The 20,329-nt window shown below is 47.5% G+C and overlaps 1 protein-coding gene and 1 long non-coding RNA gene across 3 annotated transcripts in view; one reads left to right on the top strand and one right to left on the bottom strand.

Moving 5' to 3' along the window:
- The window catches only part of CCT6A (chaperonin containing TCP1 subunit 6A), a 45,274-nt gene that overhangs the window by 5,277 nt on the left and 19,668 nt on the right, over positions 1-20,329 (bottom strand). The window contains exons 12-13 of the mRNA XM_069226936.1: positions 16,289-16,391; positions 15,823-15,895 (exon numbers count right to left, since the gene is read on the bottom strand). Of these exons, the coding sequence (XP_069083037.1) occupies positions 15,823-15,895; positions 16,289-16,391 (176 nt within the window). The remainder of the gene's footprint in view (positions 1-15,822; positions 15,896-16,288; positions 16,392-20,329) is intronic.
- The window catches only part of LOC138286557 (uncharacterized), a 107,480-nt gene that overhangs the window by 71,586 nt on the left and 15,565 nt on the right, over positions 1-20,329 (top strand). The gene's annotated exons all lie outside the window — the stretch shown is intronic.

The raw sequence follows: 20,329 nt of genomic DNA, 5'->3' as shown, positions 1-20,329 counted from the left end.
AGTTTCTTGGGATTTGTCTGTCTGATTGCTCCATGCTTCTGAGTGAGACGGTCCGGGTGTAGGGGAAGCTTACAGTGTGGAACTGCTGAAGGTATGAGTAGTGATGTGAACCATGGTTGACGTGCCCAGGTGGGAGCCACTAGAATGAGTATGAGAGGATTGTCCGAGTTTCCTCACCACAAATGGAAGAGGTGGAACAGCATAGGCAAATATCCCTGACCAACTGATCCATAAAAGCATTGCCCTTGGAGAGGGGGTCTGGGAGACTGGAGGCGAAGCTTGGGCATTTTGCATTGCTTGCTGTTGCAAACAGATGTAAGTGTGGAAACCCCAACTGACCAAAGTACTTTTGTAGTACTGGAAGGTACCGTTCCCATTTGTGGACAGATTGCCACATCCTGCTGAGTAGGTGGGCAAGATCATTGTTCATCCCTTGTATCGAGAGGTTGAGGGGATGGGTTCCCCCAACCTGTAAAGGAGGCGTGTCCACTCAGGGAGCTGTGGAACAGGGCCTAGAAAATGGCCACCTTTTGTTAATGTGTGTTCCACCACTGCAGAAAATAGTGTGTGCGGCTGTCTACCAACACTAGATCGTTTAACTGACCCTGTGCTTGAGATCATACACTCGCCAGACACTTCAGCAGTATGTGCACGTCTAGTCGTGCATATGGCACTATTGCAATGCAAGACGCCATCATCCCTAGAATTCTCTGGACTGTTCGTACTAGAATACATTGATTAGGGCATCTGACTTAACAGTTGTTATAGTCTGAATCTGGTTTCTATTGGGGTAGTGTATGGAAATGCCTCCTTGGCATGGTTACCCCCTGACTTTTTGCCTTTGCTGATGCCAAGTTATGATTTGGAAGTGTGCTGAGGCCTGCTAACCAGGCCCCAGCACCAGTGTTCTTTCCCTAACCTGTAACTTTGTTTCCACAATTGGCACACCCTGGCATCCAGGTAAGTCCCGTGTACCTGGTACCCCTGGTACCAAGGGCCCTGTTGCCAGGGAAGGTCTCTAAGGGCTGCAACATGTCTCATGCCACCCTGGGGACCCCTCACTCAGCACAGACACACTGCTTGCCAGCTTGTGTGTGCTGGTGGTGAGAAAATGTCGACATGGCACTCCTCAGGGTGCCATGCCAACCTCACACTGCCCATGGCATAGATAAGTCACCCCTCTAGCAGGCCTTATAGCCCTAAGGCAGGGTGCACTATACCACAGGTGAGGGCATAAGTGCATGAGCACTATGCCCCTACAGTGTCTAAGCAAAACATAAGTGCAGGGTAGCCATAAGAGTATAAGGTCTGGGAGTTGGTCAAACACGAACTCCACAGCACCATAATGGCTACACTGAAAACTGGGAAGTTTGGTACCAAACTTCTCAGCACAATAAATGCACACTGATGCCAGTGTACATTTCATTGTAAAATACACCCGAGGGCATCTTAGAAATGCCCCCTGAAAAAACATACCCGACTTCCAGTGTGGGCTGACTAGTTTAACCTGCCTGCCACACACCAGACATGTTGCTGGCCACATGGGGAGAGTGCCTTTGTCACTCTGTGGCTAGTAACAAAGCCTGTACTGGGTGGAGGTGCTTCTCACCTCCACCTGCAGGAGCTGTAACCTCAAAGGCTCATCCCCTTTGTTACAGCACCACAGGGCATTCCAGCTAGTGGAGATGCCCGCCCCCTCCGGCCATGACCCCACTTTTGGCAGCAAGGCCGGAGGAGATGATGAGAAAAATAAGGAGTCACTGGCCAGTCACGACAACCCCTAATGTGTCCTGAGCTGAGGTGACTGACTTAGAAATCCTCCATCTAGCAGATGGAGGATTCCCCCAATAGGATTAGGGATGTGCACCCCTCCCTTCAGGGAGGAGGCACAAAGAGGGTGTAGCCACCCTCCTGGATAGTAGCCATTCTCAGATTCCTGCAACCTAAGAAGAAGAGGACTGCTAAGCTGAAAAACCCTGCAGAGAAGACGGAGACACCAACTGCTTTGGCCCCAGCTCTACCGGCCTGTCTCTCCCCCCCCCTTCTAAAGACACTGCTCCAGTGACACTTTCCCCAGGGACCAGCAACCTCTGAATCCTCAGAGGACTGCCCTGCTCTAGAAGGACCAAGAACTCCAGAGGACAGCGGCCCTGTTCACCAAAGACTTTGAAATAAAGAAGCAACTTTGAAACAACTTGCGTTTCCCCCGACTTGATACTCTGCACTCGGCTCGACTTGTGGAGAACAATCACTTCAGGGAGGACTCCCCGGCGACTGCGAGACCGTGAGTAGCCAAACTTGAAACCTGTAGGTGGTTTACTTACCTGCAAAAATTAACCAACTCTTACTCCCCCCAGGAACTGTTAAAAACTGCACTGTCTAGTTTTAAAATAGCTATATGTGATTTATGTGAAAACTGTATATGCTATTTTTCCAATTCAAAGTTCCTAAAGTACCTACCTGCAATACCTTTCCTTTGAAATATTAAATGTAAACCTTGAACCTGTGGTTCTTAAAATAAACTAAGAAAATATATTTTTCTATACAAAAACCTATTGGCCTGGAATTGTCTTTGAGTGTTACCAAGTGGAAGTGGTCTGATTTGATGAAGAGATTCAGTGTCCCGAGATCTAATATAGGTCTTAATGTTTTGTCCTTTTTTGGAATTAGGAAATAGTGAGTAGACGCCTGTTCCTTTCTGATGATTGGGTACGAGCTCTATTGCTTGTTTTTATAGTAGTGCTTGGACCTCTATTTGTAATAGGTCTAAGTGTTGTTTGGATAGATTGTGTGTCCTTGGTGGCACATCTGGCGGGAATTTTGTGAATTCTATGCAATAACCATGTTGGATAATTGATAGGACCCATGCGTCTGTGGTAATGTGTCCAGTTTTGATAATATGCGGTGGTCACCAGTGTTTTTTTTTTTGGGCGGGGGAGGTGGGGGGTTGTTTAAGTTTTGGGTTTTGTGACATTGAAGTCACTGTTTGGTCTGGCTTGAACTTTCCCCTTCCTCTTGAGAATTGTCCTCTATAGGAACCATGAAACCCTCCCCTTTGATATTGTGTCCGATAGGTGGGTCTAGTTTGAGAGGTGGAAGGCTCTGATGTTTGTTGCCGAAAACCTCCTCTGAATTGTGGTTTCCTAAAGGTGCCTCTGGCTTGTGGGGAATAGAGCACGCCCATGGCTTTGGCCGTGTCCGTGTCTTTTTTTTAACTTGCTGTGTCAACTTCCGGCCCAAACAACTGTTCCAGATTAAATGGCATGTTCAACACCGCTCGTTGGATCTCTGGCTCGAATCCAGAACTTAACCATGCATGCCTGCGAATGGTTACCACCGTGTTGACCGTTCGTGCTGCCGTATCTGCCGAATCTAGTGCGGACCTTAACTGGTTGTTAGATATGGCCTGTCCTTCCACAACCTGTTGAGCACGTTTCTGGTGTTCCTTGGGCAAGTGCTGTATGATGTGTTGCATCTCGCCCCAATGGGCACTGTGGTAGCGAGCAAGCAGTGCTTGCGAATTTGCAATCTGCCATTGACTGGCTGCTTGTGCTGCCACTCGTTTGCCCGCTGCATCAAATTTTCTGCTTTCTTTGTCAGGCGGTGAAGCGTCTGACGATTGAGAGTTTGCTCTCTTTCTTGCCGCTCCTACAACCACTGAGTCCAGTTTAAGTTGTTGTGTTATGAACACAGGGTCTGTTGGGGGAGCTTTGTACTTCTCAACCCTAGGCGTGATAGCCCTTCCTTTAACCGGCACCTGGAAGACCTGTTTCACATGTTTGAGCATGCCCGGGAGCATTGGCAGACTCAGATAGGAAGCGTGGGTGGACGCCAAGGTGTTAAACAGGACATCATCCTCCACTGGCTCTGTGTGCATTGCTACGTTGTGGAACGTAGCTGCCCTGGATAGTACCTGCGTATATGCCGTATTGTCTTCTGGAGGTGACAGGTTTGTTGGATAACAATCCGGACTGTTATCCGATAGTGGTGCATCATATAAGTACCATGCATCCCAGTATGTGTGGGTGACTGCATTGGAGGTGTTCCCACTGGCGACAGTTGTGGTGAGTGCGGTGGGGACGGTTGTGGTGATACCCTTGGTGGTGGGGAATTCTTTCTAATCACCTTTGCCTTAGGCTGAATTTCTGTCTCCTGAAATGCCAGTTTCCTTTTAGATTTGATTGGAGGTAAAGTTTGTGTTTTTCCAGTCTTTCTGGATATGTAACCTCCTTTGTTTATGGTCTGGTTCTTACATACTTAATTCCTGCTCAAATCTGTGTCTTTCCTTAATTTGACTGGAAAGTCCTTGCTCTTCTGTATAAGAGCTTCTTTTCGTCTCCGAAGCCGCTGTTTTCGGTACGGAGCTTTCAGATATAGTCTTTCGGTTCAGCAGATATTTCTCACTTTGGGTGAGTCGAACTGTCGAGATCGTTCGGTGCCGGAATCTCGACCGGAGTCGGAAGTCTTGGGCAATTCTCTGGCCTTTTTCGGTGCCGATGTTTGGTCACCTTTTCGGTGGGTTGAGCCATGGCTTGTTGGCAGTGGCGACCCCACAGCCTTAAATGTCTTTGTGTGAGTTTTGGACGGGGCAGTTTTACTCACCGTTCGTGGCACCGGCGAGGTCCGGTCACTTTCAGATTCGTCAGAGTCCGTCCCCTGGATGGAAATGCTTTGCTCCTCTCAAACGTCGAGTTGCTCTTTTGGTGTAGACTCCATTTGCAGTCTTTTTGCTTGTCGATCTCTTAGGGTCTTTTTCGATCAAAACGCTATACAAGTCTCGCAAGTATCCTCCCTGTGTTCAGGTGATAATGAAAATGTCACTTACCCAGTGTACATCTGTTCGTGGCATCAGTCGCTGTAGATTCGCATGTTTTGCAATAGCTCGCCATCTGGTGTTGGGCCGGAGTGTTACAAGTTGTTTTTCTTCGAAGAAGTCTTTCGAGTCACGGGACCGAGTGACTCCTCCTTTTGTGTCCATTGCGCATGGGCGTCGACTCTATCCTCGATTGTTTTTCCCCGCAGAGGGTGAGGTAGGAGTTGTATTGTAGTAATAGTGCCCATGCAATGGAGTGACTAAGTATGTACCTATATAAGGTTGAAATGATATATATACAAATAGTTGAAGGTAACTTCCGAACTGCTACAGGCTCCCGGGGAGGCGGGTGGGCACATGCGAATCTACAGCGACTGATGCCACAAACAGATGTACACTGGGTAAGTGACATTTTCAGTTCGATGGCATCTGTCGCTGTAGATATGCATGTTTTGCATAGACTAGTAAGCAGTTATCTCCCCAAAAGCGGTGGCTCAGCCTGTAGGAGTGGAAGTAGTCTGAAATAATGTTCTTAATACGGCTTGCCCTACTGTGGCTTATTGTGCGGATAACACGTCTACACAGTAGTGCTTGGTGAATGTGTGAGGCGTAGACCATGTGGCTGCCTTACATATTTCTTGCATTGGGATGTTTCCTAGAAAGGCCATGGTAGCACCTTTCTTTCTGGTTGAGTGTGCCCTTGGTGTAATGGGCAGCTGTCGTTTAGCTTTAAGGTAGCAGATTTGGATGCATTTAACTATCCATCTGGCTATACCTTGTTTTGATATTGGGTTTCCTGCATGAGGTTTTTGGAATGCAATAAATAGTTGTTTAGTCTTTCTGATGTTTTTAGTTCTGTCAATGTAATACATTAATGCTCTTTTGACATCTAATGTATGTAGTGCCCTCTCAGCTACGGAATCTGGCTGTGGGAAGAACACTGGAAGTTCCACTGTTTGATTTAGATGGAACGGTGAAATAACCTTTGGTAAAAATTTAGGATTAGTCCTTAGGACGACCTTATTCTTGTGTAGTTGTATAAAAGGTTCTTGTATTGTAAACGCCTGAATCTCGCTTACTCTTCTTAGGGAAGTAATGGCGATGAGGAATGCAACCTTCCAGGTTAGGAACTGTATTTCGCAGGAGTGCATGGGTTCAAAAGGTGGACCCATAAGTCTAGTTAGGACAACATTAAGGTTCCATGAAGGAACAGGTGGTGTTCTTGGTGGAATAATTCTTTTAAGGCCCTCCATGAATGCTTTAATGACTGGTATCCTATAAAGGGAAGTTGAATAGGTAGTCTGCAGGTATGCAGATATTGCTGCAAGGTGTATTTTAATGGAAGAGAAAGCTAGGTTAGATTTTTGTAAGTGAAGCAAGTAACCCACTACATCTTTTGGAGTTGCGTGTAATGGTTGGATTTGATTAACATGGCAGTAGCAAACAAACCTCTTCCATTTACTTGCATAGCAGTGCCTGGTGGATGGCCTTCTGGCTTGCTTTATGACTTCCATACACTCTTGTGTAAGTTGTAAGTGTCAGAATTCTAGGATTTCAGGAGCCAGATTGCTAGATTCAGCGATGCTGGATCTGGGTGCCTGATCTGTTGGTTGTGTTGAGTTAACAGATCCGGTCTGTTGGGCAGTTTGATGTGTGGTACTACTGATAGGTCTAGCAGCGTTGTGTACCAGGGTTGCCTTGCCCAAGTTGGTGCTATTAATATGAGTTTGAGTTTGTTTTGACTGAGTTTGTTTACCAGATAAGGAAGGAGAGGGAGAGGAGGAAAAGCGTAGGCAAATATCCCTGACCAGTTCATCCATAGGGCATTGCCCTGGGACTGCCTGTGTGGGTATCTGGATGCGAAGTTTTGGCATTTTGCGTTCTCTTTTGTCGCAAACAAGTCTATCTGAGGTGTTCCCCAGAGCTTGAAGTAAGTGTTCAGAGTTTGGGGGTGAATTTCCCATTCGTGGACCTGTTGGTGATCGAGAGAGTGTCTGAGAGTTGATTCTGAATCCCTGGGATAAACTGCGCTATTAGGCGAATTTGGTTGTGAATTGCCCAATGCCATATCTTTTGTGCTAACCGGCTCAACTGCGTTGTGTGTCCCCCCCCCTTGCTTGTTTAGATAATACATTGTTGTCATGTTGTCTGTTTTGACGAGAATGTATTTGTGAACTATTATTGGTTGGAAAGCCTTTAGTGCTTGAAAAACTGCTAGCAGTTCTAGGTGATTTATATGCAGTTTTGTTTGATGTACGTTCCATTGTCCTTGTATGCTGTGTTGATCGAGGTGTGCTCCCCACCCTGTCATGGAAGCATCTGTTATTACGTATTGTGGCACTGGGTCTTGGAAAGGCTGCCCTTTGTTTAAATTTATATTGTCCCACCATAGAAGCGAGAGGTAAGTTTGGCGGTCTATTAACACCAGATCTAGAAGGTGACCCTGTGCTTGTGACCATTGTGATGCTAGGCACTGTTGTAAGGGCCTCATGTGCAGTCTTGCGTTCGGGACAATGGCTATGCATGAAGACATCATGCCTAGGAGTTGTAATATCATCTTTGCTTGTATCTTTTGTGTTGGATACATGCGTTGTATGATGTTGTTGAAGTTTTGAATTCTTTGTGGACTTGGAGTGGCTACTCCTTTTGTTGTGTTTATTATGGCTCCTAGGTACTGTTGTACTTTGCACGGCAGGATGTTTGATTTTGCGAAGTTGACGGTGAACCCCAGTTTGTAGAGGGTTTGTATGATTTGATTTGTGTGGTGTGAGCACTTTGATAACGAATGGGTCTTGATTAGCCAGTCGTCTAGATACGGGAATACATGTATTTGCTGCCTTCTGATGTGTGCAGCGACTACTGCTAGACATTTTGTAAAGACTCTTGGTGCTGTTAAACCGAAAGGCAATACTTTGAATTGGTAATGTATTCCTTTGAATACAAACCTTAGGTATTTCCTGTGCGATGGATGTATTGGTATATGGAAATACGCATCTTTGAGGTCTAAGGTGGTCATGTAGTCGTGTAGTTTGAGCAATGGTAGCACTTCTTGTAGTGTGACCATGTGAAAGTGGTCTGATTTGATGTATGTGTTTACTATCCTGAGGTCTAGGATTGGTCTTAGCGTCTTGTCCTTCTTTGGTATTAAGAAGTACAGTGAATAAACTCCTGTGTTTATGTGTGTGTTTGGTACTAATTCGATTGCATTCTTTTGCAACAGTGCTTGAACTTCTGTCTCCAGGAGCTCGGAATGATGTTGTGATAAATTTTGTGCTCTTGGTGGTATGTTTGGAGGAAATTGTAGAAATTCTATGCAATAACCATGTTGGATAATTGCTAGAACCCAAGTGTCTGTAGTGATTTCCTGCCATGCTTTGTAATAATGACCTATTCTTCCCCCCACTGGTGTTGTGTGGAGGGGATGAGTGACATGTGAGTCACTGCTTAGTTGCAGGGGTTTTGGGGCTTTGAAATTTTCCCCTATTCCTAGGGAATTGCCCTCCTCTGTATTGGCCCCGAAAGCCTCCCCTGTACTGTCCCTGGACGGTGTTGCCTGTGAGGTGCTGGCTTGTGTGGCCTGACCCCAAAACCCCCCTCTAAAGGGTGTCTTGCGGAAGGTGCCGTAGTTTCCTCTGCTCTGCGGGGAGTAGAGTGCACCCATTGCTTTAGCAGTGTCTGTGTCCTTTTTAAGTTTTTCTATCGCTGTGTCCACTTCTGGACCGAACAGTTCTTTTTCATTGAAAGGCATATTGAGAACTGCCTGCTGTATCTCTGGTTTAAACCCAGACGTTCGTAGCCATGCATGCCTTCTGATGGTCACGGATGTATTAATTGTCCTTGCAGCTGTGTCTGCTGCGTCCATGGAGGAGCGTATCTGGTTGTTTGAAATGTTTTGACCTTCCTCAACCACTTGCTTTGCCCTTTTTTGTAGGTCTTTGGGTAGATGTTCAATGAGGTGTTGCATCTCATCCCAATGGGCTCTGTCATAGCGCGCAAGTAGTGCTTGAGAGTTGGCGATGCGCCACTGGTTTGCAGCCTGTGCTGCGACTCTTTCCAGCTGCATCGAACTTGCGGCTTTCCTTATCCGGGGGTGGTGCATCCCCAGATGTGTGGGAGTTGGCCCTTTTCCTAGCTGCTCCTACGACGGAATCTGGTGGCAGCTGTGCAGTGATGAAAACAGGGTCTGTACGGGGCGCCTTATACTTTTTTTCCACTCTTGGTGTGATTGCCCTACTTTTGACCGGCTCCTTAAAAATTTATTTTGCGTGCCGGAGCATACCAGGGAGCATAGGCAGGCTTTGGTAGGAGCTGTGGGTGGAGGAGAGGGTGTTGAATAAAAAGTCATCCTCGACCTGTTCTGAGTGGAGGCTTACATTGTGAAATTGTGCTGCTCTAGCCACCACTTGAGAATACGCAGTGCTGTCTTCTGGTGGAGATGGCTTCGTAGGGTATGCCTCCGGGCTGTTATCTGACACTGGGGCGTCGTATAAGTCCCATGCGTCCTGATCCTGGTCACCCTGGCTCATGGTGGTGTGAGCTGGGGAATGTGATGGAGTTTGTGCTGGTGAGACGTGAATTACAGGTGGAGGAGAGGGTGGTGGAGTAACCTTTCACCACCTTTGTTTGTGGTGTTTGTTCAGTTTGGAACTCCAGTCTTCTTTCTTCTAATAGGGGGAAGGGTGCTTATTTTCCCTGTTCCCTCCTGTATGAAGATACGCTTTTGCGTATGGTCTACATCGGTAGATTGCAGCTCTTCCTCCAACCTATGCTTTCGCATTTGGGAGGTTAGTGAATGCTCCTCTGTATAAGAGCCTGAAACTGGGTCGGTTGCAGGTTGTTTTGGCACCGAAACCCTGTCTGCATCTTTTTTCGGCTCCGAGCTGACTTTTCTTTTTTTGGGGGCCGAAACCTCTCGGCGTCGATCTTCGTCGGTGCCGCTGTCTCAGCGTCGAGCAGTGTCTACACCGCTATCAGTGTCGATGCTTGTCTACAGCACTTTCTCGGTCCTGAGAAGGCTGCGTACCGGTGTCTCGACCGGAGTCGGACTGTCTCGGCACTGTTTGGGCCTTTTTCGGTGCCGACGGTCGGTCACCGAATTTATGGGTCGAGCCATGGCCTGGTGGCAGTGGCGTCCCCTGGGCCTTGTCATTCTTGTGTTGTTTGACGTCTTACTCACGGTTTGTGGGTCATCGAATTCCTCGGAGTCCGATTCGTGGATCGAGAAGGTACCTTCCTCTTCTTGTTCCTCGAACTCTCGGTGGGCTGTCGGCGCGGACGCCATTTGAAGTCTTCTGGCTCGACGGTCTCAGAGTGTTTTTCGGGACCGGAACGCACGACAGGCCTCGCAGGTGTCTTCACTGTGCTCAGGTGACAGGCACAGGTTACAGACCAAGTGTTGGTCTGTATAGGGGTATTTGTTGTGGCATTTGGGACAGAAACGGAACGGGGTCCGTTCCATCGGCGTTCTTCAGCACGCGGTCGGGCCGACCAGGCCCAGACGGGGGATCGAAAAACTACCCCGAAGGGCACCGGAGCTCTTCGATCTTCGATGCGGTGTTGAATCTAACTACGCCGATCCCGAACGCAACAATACCGACGAAAATCTTCCGAATTTAGCTATCTTTCCGTTCCGAAACTCGGAGCGACAGGAACACGTCCGAACCCGATGGCGAAAAAAAAAAAAAAAAAAAAAACAATCGAGGATAGTCGACGCCCATGCGCAATGGACACAAAAGGAGGAGTCACTCGGTCCCGTGACTCGAAAGACTTCTTCGAAGAAAAACAACTTGTAACACTCCGGCCCAACACCAGATGGCGAGCTATTGCAAAACATGCGTATCTACAGCGACAGATGCCATCGAACAAACAGATTACAGACCTGGTGCTAGTCTGTAGAAGGATACTTCGAATGACACTTAAGACAGAAGCGGAAGGGGGTCTGGTCCATTAGTCTGGGACAACGGCTGTGGTCGGGCCGACCAGGCCTCGGTGAAGAACGGAAGCCCCGAAGGGCCGCCAGAGCGTTCTTGATGTCGGTGCCGATACACTAACACTAACCAGGTACCGAACAACAACAATACAGTCGAATTTTTGATAATTTAGCTAACTTTCCCGATTCGAAATACTGGGCGAAGAGGAACACGTCTGAACCCAATGGCTGAAAGAAAACAATCTAAGATGGAGTCTACGCCCATGCGAGCCGAAAGGGAGGAGTCACTCTGTAGGAAGTTTGCTCTGTATGCACTATTTCAAAGTAAGGAATAGTATGCACAGAGTCCAAGGGTTCCCCTTAGAGGTAAGATAGTGGCAAAAAGAGATCATACTAATGCTCTATTTTGTGGTAGTGTGGTCGAGCAGTAGGCTTATCAAAGGAGTAGTGTTAAGCATTTGTTGTACATACACACAGGCAATAAATGAGGAACACACTCAGACAAATCCAGGCCAATAGGTTTTTGTATAGAAAAATATATTTTCTTAGTTTATTTTAAGAACCACAGGTTCAAATTTTACATGTAATATCTCATTTGAAAGGTATTGCGGGTAAGTACTTTAGGAACTTTGAATAACCACAATAGCATATATACTTTTCACATAAAACACATAGCTATTTTAAAACTAGACAGTGCAATTTTCACAGTTCCTAGGGGAGGTAAGTAATTGTTAGTTCTTGCAGGTAAGTAAACCACCTACGGGGTTCAAGTTTGGGTCCAAGGTAGCCCACCGTTGGGGGTTCAGAGCAACCCCAAAATTACCACACCAGCAGCTCAGGGCCGGTCAGGTGCAGAGTTCAAAGTGGTGCCCAAAACGCATAGGCTTCAATGGAGAAGGAGGTGCCCCGGTTCCAGTCTGCCAGCAGGTAAGTACCTGCGTCTTCGGAGGGCAGACAAGGGGGGTTTGTAGGGCACCGGGGGACACAAGTTAGCACAGAAAGTACACCCTCAGCAGCACGGGGCAGCCGGGTGCAGTGTGGGTTTTCAATTGGAATCAATGGGAGACCAAGGGGTCTCTTCAGCGATGCAGGCAGGCAGGCAAGGGAAGGGGGGGGGGGGCTCCTCGGGGTAGCCACCACCTGGGCAAGGGAGACGGCCTCCTGGGGGTCACTCCTGCACTGGAGTTCCGATCTTTCAGGTCCTGGGGGCTGCGCGTGCAGAGTCTTTTCCAGGCGTCGGGATCTGGGAGTCAGGCAGTCGCGGGTCAGGGGGAGCCTCAGGATTCCCGCTGCAGGCGTCGCTGTGGGGGCTCAGGGGGGGCAACTCTGGCTACTCACGGTCTCCTAGTCGCCGGGGAGTCCTCCCTGAAGTGAGGTTTCTCCACAAGTCGAGCCGGGGGCGTCGGGTGCAGAGTTGCAAGTCTCACGCTTCTGGCGGGAAACGCAGTTGTCTTTAAGTTGCTCCTTTGGAAATAAAGTTGCAGTCTTTGGTGAACAGGGCCGCTGTTCTCGGGAGTTTCTTGGTCCTTCTAGAGCAGGGCAGTCCTTTGAGGATTCAGAGGTCGCTGGTCCTGGGGAAAGCGTCGCTGGAGCAGTGTCTTTAGAAGTGGGGAGACAGTCCGGTAGAGCTGGGGCCAAAGCAGTTGGTGTCTCCATCTTCTCTGCAGGGTTTTTCAGCTTAGCAGTCCTCTTCTTAGGTTGCAGGAATCTGACTTCCTAGGTTCAGGGGAGCCCTGAAATACAGATTTTAGGGGTGTGTTTAGGTCAGGGAGGGCAGTAGCCAATGGCTACTAACCCTGAGGGTGGCTACACCCTCTTTGTGACTCCTCCCAAGGGGAGGGGGTCACACTCCTATCCCTATTGGGGGGATCCTCCATCTGCAAGATGGAGGATTCCTAAAAGTCAGAGTCACTTCAGCTCAGGTTGCCTTAGGGCATGGATACTCAGAGTACGGCCCGCGGGCCTCGTGCGGCCCCTCTGACGTTCACATGCGGCCCGTGGGGCAACAGGAGCACTGGCAGCACAGGAGCACTGGCAGCTGTTTGCTCGACTCTGCACTAACAATAAAAATATTAAATACACACACATTCATTTATTTCAAACTTAATTGGTATTAAAGAAAGGAAGTAACTAGGGACTCCTGCACTTAAGTTTAAAACGCCTTCATTTTTAAAGACATCTTGCAGCACAAGTGTAAAACTAAGACAGTCTCTTTAAAATTAAAAACGTGTATTTAGTTAACATGCAGAACCTTTTTGCCTTAGTACAATTTATTTTATCAGTGCACTGAGATGTATTCCTTTAAAAAAGTGATAGTTTTCAAACATACAATTGGAAATACACATTTTGAAACATTAATTATTTCCCTTATCCTGAGAACACAACCAATAGTAAATTGAAGAGGCCAGTCACTTGGTATGTGCACTTTATCGGTGGCCTGGGTTCCTATCATACATTAACATTATAGTTTATTAAATCAAACAGAGGCAGGTTTTGTGCAGCGCACACCATGAATCACGTATTTCGAGGTCATCTTAAATGTGATAATGCAGAAAAAGGAGTGAAGTGAGACTAAACAATTGCCTAGGATCACACAATTTGGAAAAGTGGGTAAGCTGGGATTCATTGCAGGTTTTCTGGTTTTCCATTGTTTATTTCAGCCACTAGATGTATATAATTTGCTTCACCTACACCTACCTTGCCACCAATCCCCCCAGAGTCACCCAACTTGACCGCCACAGCCCTGGCATCAATGCGGCCCCCAGGAACATCACAGACCAAATGTTTTGGCCCCTGGGAAAATGTTTGCGAGTACCCATGCTTTAGGGGCGGTCCTGACTGGTCAGTGACTCCTTGTTTTTCTCATTATCTCCTCCGGCCTTGCCACCAAAAGTGGGGCCGTGGACGGAGGGGGCGGGCAACTCCACTAGCTGGAATGCCCTATGCTGCTGTAACAAAGGGGGTGAGCCTTTGAGGCTCACCGCCAGGTGTTACAGCTCCTGCAAGGGGGAGGTGATAAGCATCTCCACCCAGTGCAGGCTTGGTTACTAGCCACAGAGTGACAAAGGCACTCTCCCCATGTGGCCAGCAACATGTCTCGAGTGTGGCAGGCTGCTAAAACCAGTCAGCCTACACGGGTAGTTGGTTAAGGTTTCAGGGGGCACCTCTAAGGTGCCCTTTGGGGTGTATTTTACAATAATATGTACACTGGCATCAATGTGCATTTATTGTGCGGAGAAGTTTGATACCAAACTTCCCAGTTTTCAGTGTAGCCATTATGGTGCTGTGGGGTTAGTGTTTGACAGACTCCCAGACCATATACTCTTTTGGCTACCCTGCACCTACAATGTCTAAGGTTTTGCATAGACACTGTAGGGGCACAGTGCTCATGCACTGGTGCCCTCACCTATGATATAGTGCACCCTGCCTTAGGGCTGTAAGGCCTGCTAAAGGGGTGACTTATCAATACTGCATAGGCAGTGTGAGGTTGGCATGGCACCCTGAGGGGAGTGCCATGTCGACTTACTCGTTTTGTCCTCACTAGCACACACAAGCTGGCAATCAGTGTCTGTGCTGAGTGAGGGGTCCCCAGGGTGGCATAAGATATGCTGCAGCCCTTAGAGACCTTCCCTGGCATCAGGGCCCTTGGTACCAGGGGTACCAGTTACAAGGGACTTACCTGGATGCCAGGGTGTGCCAATTGTGGAAACAAAAGTACAGGTTAGGGAAAGAACACTGGTGCTGGGGCCTGGTTAGCAGGCCTCAGCACACTTTCAAATCATAACTTGGCATCAGCAAAGGCAAAAAGTCAGGGGGTAACCATGCCAAGGAGGCATTTCCTTACAATACCAAACTTCAGTTTTCAGTGTAGCCATCATGGTGCTGTGGAGTTCTTGCATGACAGACTCCCAGACCATATACTCTTATGGCTACCCTGCACTTACAATGTCTAAGGTTTTGCTTAGACACTGTAGGGGCATAGTGCTCATGCACTTATGCCCTCACCTATGGTATAGTGCACCCTGCCTTAGGGCTGTAAGGCCTGCTAGAGGTGCAGGTTAGGGAAAGAAGACTGGTGCTGGGGCCTGGTTAGCAGGCCTCATGACACTTTCAAATCATAACTTGGCATCAGCAAAGGCAAAAAGTCAGGGGGTAACCATGCCAAGGAGGCATTTCCCTACACAGTGTCCTGTGACTCAAAGACTTCTTCGAAGAAAAACAACTTCTAACACTCCGAGCCCAACACTAGATGGCAGGATAATGCACAGCATGTATAATAGCACTTTATTAAGCACAGCACTATTTATAGCTCACAGTTGTATGTACTATGCTCATCCTTTGGAAACCATATGACATGGTATGTTGTGCCTTACATTCTTAGCTTGACTGCTGGATGCCTTCACACTGGCTATGAGTCAACACGACTGGGGCTATAAGGTAGCGGTCGACAGGACCCAAGTATCCCCGGCAGTGCAAATAAAGTGCACCCAGATAACCACCACAACTTTCTACGCCTCGAAATTGATACCCCTGGACAAGGGTCAGTTCATGGGGCATATTGGTGTTTTACCTCTAACTTTAAGCCAACCTAGACATTTAAATGATAATTATGCCCTCCCCTCACCCCCAAAATACACCCCCTAGGTTTTCTACCCTCTCCCCCTGCATGTTTGACAGGGTTTTACCAGCACGTTATGTAACGCAACAATAACATGGTACATTTAGCAAGCAGAAGGGCATGGTGTCAGCCGTTGTCCCCAATAATGAAGTGGATAATTGGCTTATTGGCGTTAATTGAGCGGTCACATGTACATGTGTCAGATTCTTTGCCTTTTGACTGACTTACTGATACCTATCTATGTCTTGTGGCTGATTGCCTAGGTACACCATCATGCTGATACTCGCTTGTTATCAACCTTCCATCTGAGCAAATGAAACAGAACTGCTACAGTTCCTCCAAGAAAACAAGTGGGCACAGTATTTTTTTTTTTTTTGAGTAAATAACCACTTCTTCTACACCAAGAACTAGGAGAAATATTGAGACATACTAGATACTCAAAGAAAAGTAACTGTTACTTACCAGGAGTGCAACAGCTGCTTTTTAACACTATAATTGTCCCATACACCAGCATCCGCTGCAACCATTGGTTCACCTGAAGTACAAAAATACAGATGACTAAACACATCACAGATTTAAATACACTGTCTATCCTTTACGGGGAACAATGCGGTAAAGGTTTTTTTTAAAGATGTAGGTGGTGAGAAGCACTGAAAGTGCTTAGCTCCATTCACATGTGTCATTTAATGGGACTCTAGACTACTACCAGGTAATGAGGTTGCTTCAGTGAGGGATTAGTAACAAATACCTCTTCAGAGGGAACACCAAACCATATCCAATTGTCATACTCTGAGTAAATAAAGTCCTGAAAGGTGAATCACTTCCTACAAGTGGATGATTTTGTATATGCAGGTCAGTAAATAAAAAAATAAATAAAAAAAAGTTCAAAATAAGGGATGGGCAGGTCAATGGGAAAATAAATGCTTACCAGTGTTTAAATCCACACCAATTAGCTGGCTAGATTCCATATATTCGGTCTGAATTTTAACCAGTGTCTCTTGAGGATCATAACCAGAGTTCTGGGCTAGAACCTTAAAAAAACAAGAGAAGAAAAAAAAAAAAAAGTATTATCACGTTATAGAAATAAAATAAAAACAAGCAGCACTTTATTTCTGCCACCTTCTTTATCAGGCTCAAACACATACTGACAGTGATCTACAAAAGACTTGGTTTATCAGATACATTAAATTAGGCTGTTACACCTGTAAAAGCAAACTAATAAAACTTAAACCAGGAGTATATGTCACGAACAGATGTTTTTCCGTTCGATGGCATGTGTAGCTGCAGATAGACATGCTGTGCATAGACTAGTAAGCAGTTATCTCCCCAAAAGCGGTGGTTTAGCCTGTAGGAGTTGAAGTTGTTTGAAGTAATGTTCTTAATATAGCCTGTCCTAGGCGAAAAAGGGCACACAGCAGCCGAAGACATCAGACTCCGGTCGAGATACCGGCACAGAGTATACTCGGCACCGAGATACCGGCTCCGACCAAACTCGGCACCGAGAGATCGGTGCCCCGAAAGCTAAAAAGGTTTCTTCGGAGCCGAAAGAGACTGCTGAGAAAGTTTCGGTGCCGAAACATCTAGCCTCGGAGCCGAAACAAAGCCTTTCCCCACAACTACAAGGCCATAAGTTTGGACAAGAACTAGAGATGGGAGAGCCAGACCATACAGAGGAGGCTCCATATACAGAACTCTTCCCCCAATTAAAATGAAGCGGAAACTCGCTTTCCATGAAAGTGAAACGCAGCCAGAAGCAAAAGTGGCTAAAGAAAAAAAAAAAAAAAAAAAAAAAAAAAAAAAAAAAAAAAAACCACCCACACCAGCACAGTTTGCCACAGCAATCGCCAGCGCACTCGCCACATCTGTCCCCAGTAGCAACACCCCCCAATGATGCAGTCACCAACGCACACGGGGATGAGCCAAGATGACCCGGATGCATGGGATTTGTATGATGCACCGTCTCAGATAATAGTCCTGATTGCTACCCGGCAAGGCCATCAACACCTGAGGACAGTACTGCTTACATGCAGGTGGTTTCCAGGGCAGCTACTTTTCATAATGTAGCATTGCATGCAGAGCCCATAGAAAATGACTTCTTGTTCAACACCCTGTCATCTACGCACAGCCAATACCAAAGTTTGCCAATGTTACCAGGCATGTTAAAACACGCCAAACAGGTGTTTCAGGACCCAGTCAAAAGCAGAGCCATCACACCTAGGGTGGAGAAGAAATATAAACCTCCCCCTACGGACCCTGTGTACATCACACAACAGTTAACTCCTGATTCGGTGGTAGTAGGAGCAGCCAGAAAAAGGGCAAACTCACAAACTTCTGGAGACACACCACCGCCCGACAAAGTCGGAAATTCGATGCAGCAGGCAAGAGGGTGGCCGCACAGGCAGCCAATCAATGGCGAATTGCCAATTCTCAAGCTCTACTGGCAAGATACAACAGGGCACATTGGGATGAAATGCAACATCTTCCCAATGAGTTCCAGAAACGTGCCCAACAGGTTGTCGAGGAGGGTCAAACTATCTCCAATAACCAAATAAGGCCGGCTATGGATTCAGCAGATACGGCGGCCAGGACAGTAAACACGGCGGTAACCATCCGAAGACACGCGTGGCTACGGACCTCCGGATTTAAGCCAGAAATCCAGCAGGCTGTGCTGAATATGCCTTTTAACAAACAATCGTTTGGGCCGGAGGTGGATACAGCGATAGAAAAACTGAAGAAAGACACTGACACGGCTAAGGCCATGGGCGCGCACTACTCCTCACAAAGCAGAGGCACTTTTAGGACGCCACACTTTAGAGGGGGGTTTCGGGCCCAAACCACAGAGCCCTCCACCTCACAAGTCACTCGCATATCAGGGCCAATATCAGAGAGGAGATTCGAGGACAATATAGGGGTGGACAGTTCGCTAAAACAAGAGGGAAATTCCAGAGCCCAAATACCCCAAACCAAACAGTGACTTCAACGTCAAAAACCCCCACCACACGGTAGATGTTAGATAATGTCCTGCATCTCGCCCCAATGTGCTCTGTCGTAGCGGGCAAGGAGGGCATGTGAGTTGGCAATACGCCACTGATTGGCCGCTTGCGATGCCACTCTTTTCCCTGCCGCGAACTTGCGGCTTTCCTTATCAGGGGGTGGTGCATCCTCTGATGACTGAATTTGCCCGTTTTCTTGCAGCCCCCACTACAACGGAGTACGGAGGGAGCTGTTGTGTAATAAACACATGGTCTGACGGCGCAGTTTATATTTTTTCGACCCTTGGCATCATGGCTCTCCCTTTTACTGGTTCTTGGAAAACATGATGTGCATGTTTAAGCATGCCCAGTAACATTGGCAGGCTTTGGTACAATGCATGCGTGGATGCCAGAGTGTTAAATAGAAAGTCATCCTCCACTGGTTCTGAGTGCATGGTTAAATTGTGAAATGTTGCTGCTCTGGCCAGTACCTGCGTGTAGGACGGTGCTATCCTCTGGAGGTGGTTTTGTTGGATAACACTCCGGACTGTTGTCCGAAACTGGTGGGTCGTATAGATCCCAGGGGTCCACATCGTCCTGTGTCATCCCAGTATGTGTGGGTGGCTGTGCCATTGGTGTACCCACTGGTGACAGCTGCGGTGATTGAAGTGTGGGACGTTTGTGGTGAGAAATGTGGGGGTGGTCACTTCTCTAACCACCTTGGCTTTTGGCTGCATTTCAGTCTCATGAAAAGCCAGTTTTCTTTTGAACTTGAGCGGAGGGATGGTTTGTATTTTCCCCGTGTCCTTTTGGATTTGTAGCCTTGGTTGACTTTGGTCAAGTTCTTCCAAATCCAGTTCCTGCTCAAATCTGTGCCTTTCCTGGAGCTGTAGAGGAAGCCCCTGCTCTTCCGTGTAGGAAGTCTTTTTCGGCTCCAAAGCCGTTTTGTTCGGTACCTAAACCCCGATGGAAACGGTCGGTCTTGGTTCCAAGGTTTACTCAACCACTCCATGTCGAATCTTTTCAGTGCCGGTTTCCTCGGCCTTTTCTTTGGGTCGAGCCATGGCCTTCTGGAAGTGGCGTTCCTGAGGCCTTTTGTTTTTTTATCTGTCCTTGGGTGTGGGACGGGGCAGGTGTACTCACTTTTTGCGCCTCCAGTGGCCAATCCCTGAAATTCTTCGGAGTCCAAACCTTGAGTGGACATCCGCATCTCTTCTTCGACATAGAGATGCTGTGTCAACGCCATCTGTAAACGTGTTGCGCAGCGATCGAAATGCTCGGCAGGCCTCACAAGTATCCCCTCTGTGTCTGCATAAGGATACTTGGCGTGACAATTCGGACAGAAACGGAAGGGTGTCCGGTCCATTTGTCTTCGACGACTGGTGTGGTCGGGCCGACCAGGCCTTGGGCAAAGGCAGAAGCCCCAAAGGGCCGCCGAAACAGTCTTGTCGGTGCCAATGTGATGATACTAAACCGGTCCGGAACGTAAACAATACAGACAAATTTCTATGATTTTTTAAGTTTCCCAATTCGAATTACGGAGCGAAGAGGAACACGTCCGAATCCGATGACAGAAAGAAAACAATTTAAGATGGAGTCGACGCCCATGCGCAAGGGAGCCGAAAGGGAGGAGTCACTCGGCCCCGTGACTCGAAAAGACTTCTTCGAAGAAAAACAACTTGTAACACTCCGAGCCCAACACTAGATGGCAGGAACAGTGCACAGCACGTGTATCTGCAACTACACATGAAATATGCATTAAAGCCTAAACAGGGGTGACAATATTGGAAAGGAAGACTTTTACCCCATCAAAAGGTAATAGTAGACAGGCCAAACTGCAGTTTTTACACTGCTAAAGTAAGGCCTGAAGCAATTTGCATTGCCACTGTAATGAAGCATGGGAAGGAAGAGTTGGGTGGAGGAGTGTCTACATGAGAAGAATCCTCCTGATCATGCAGCACATGCATCTCCACACTGTGGAAGGTAGATGCCCTATG

Source organism: Pleurodeles waltl, chromosome 3_2, assembly GCF_031143425.1.
Source record: "Pleurodeles waltl isolate 20211129_DDA chromosome 3_2, aPleWal1.hap1.20221129, whole genome shotgun sequence".
NCBI classification, from domain to species: Eukaryota; Metazoa; Chordata; class Amphibia; order Caudata; family Salamandridae; genus Pleurodeles; species Pleurodeles waltl.
Note: the sequence above shows the minus strand (reverse complement) of the source record. Positions and strands in the feature narration are given on the sequence as shown.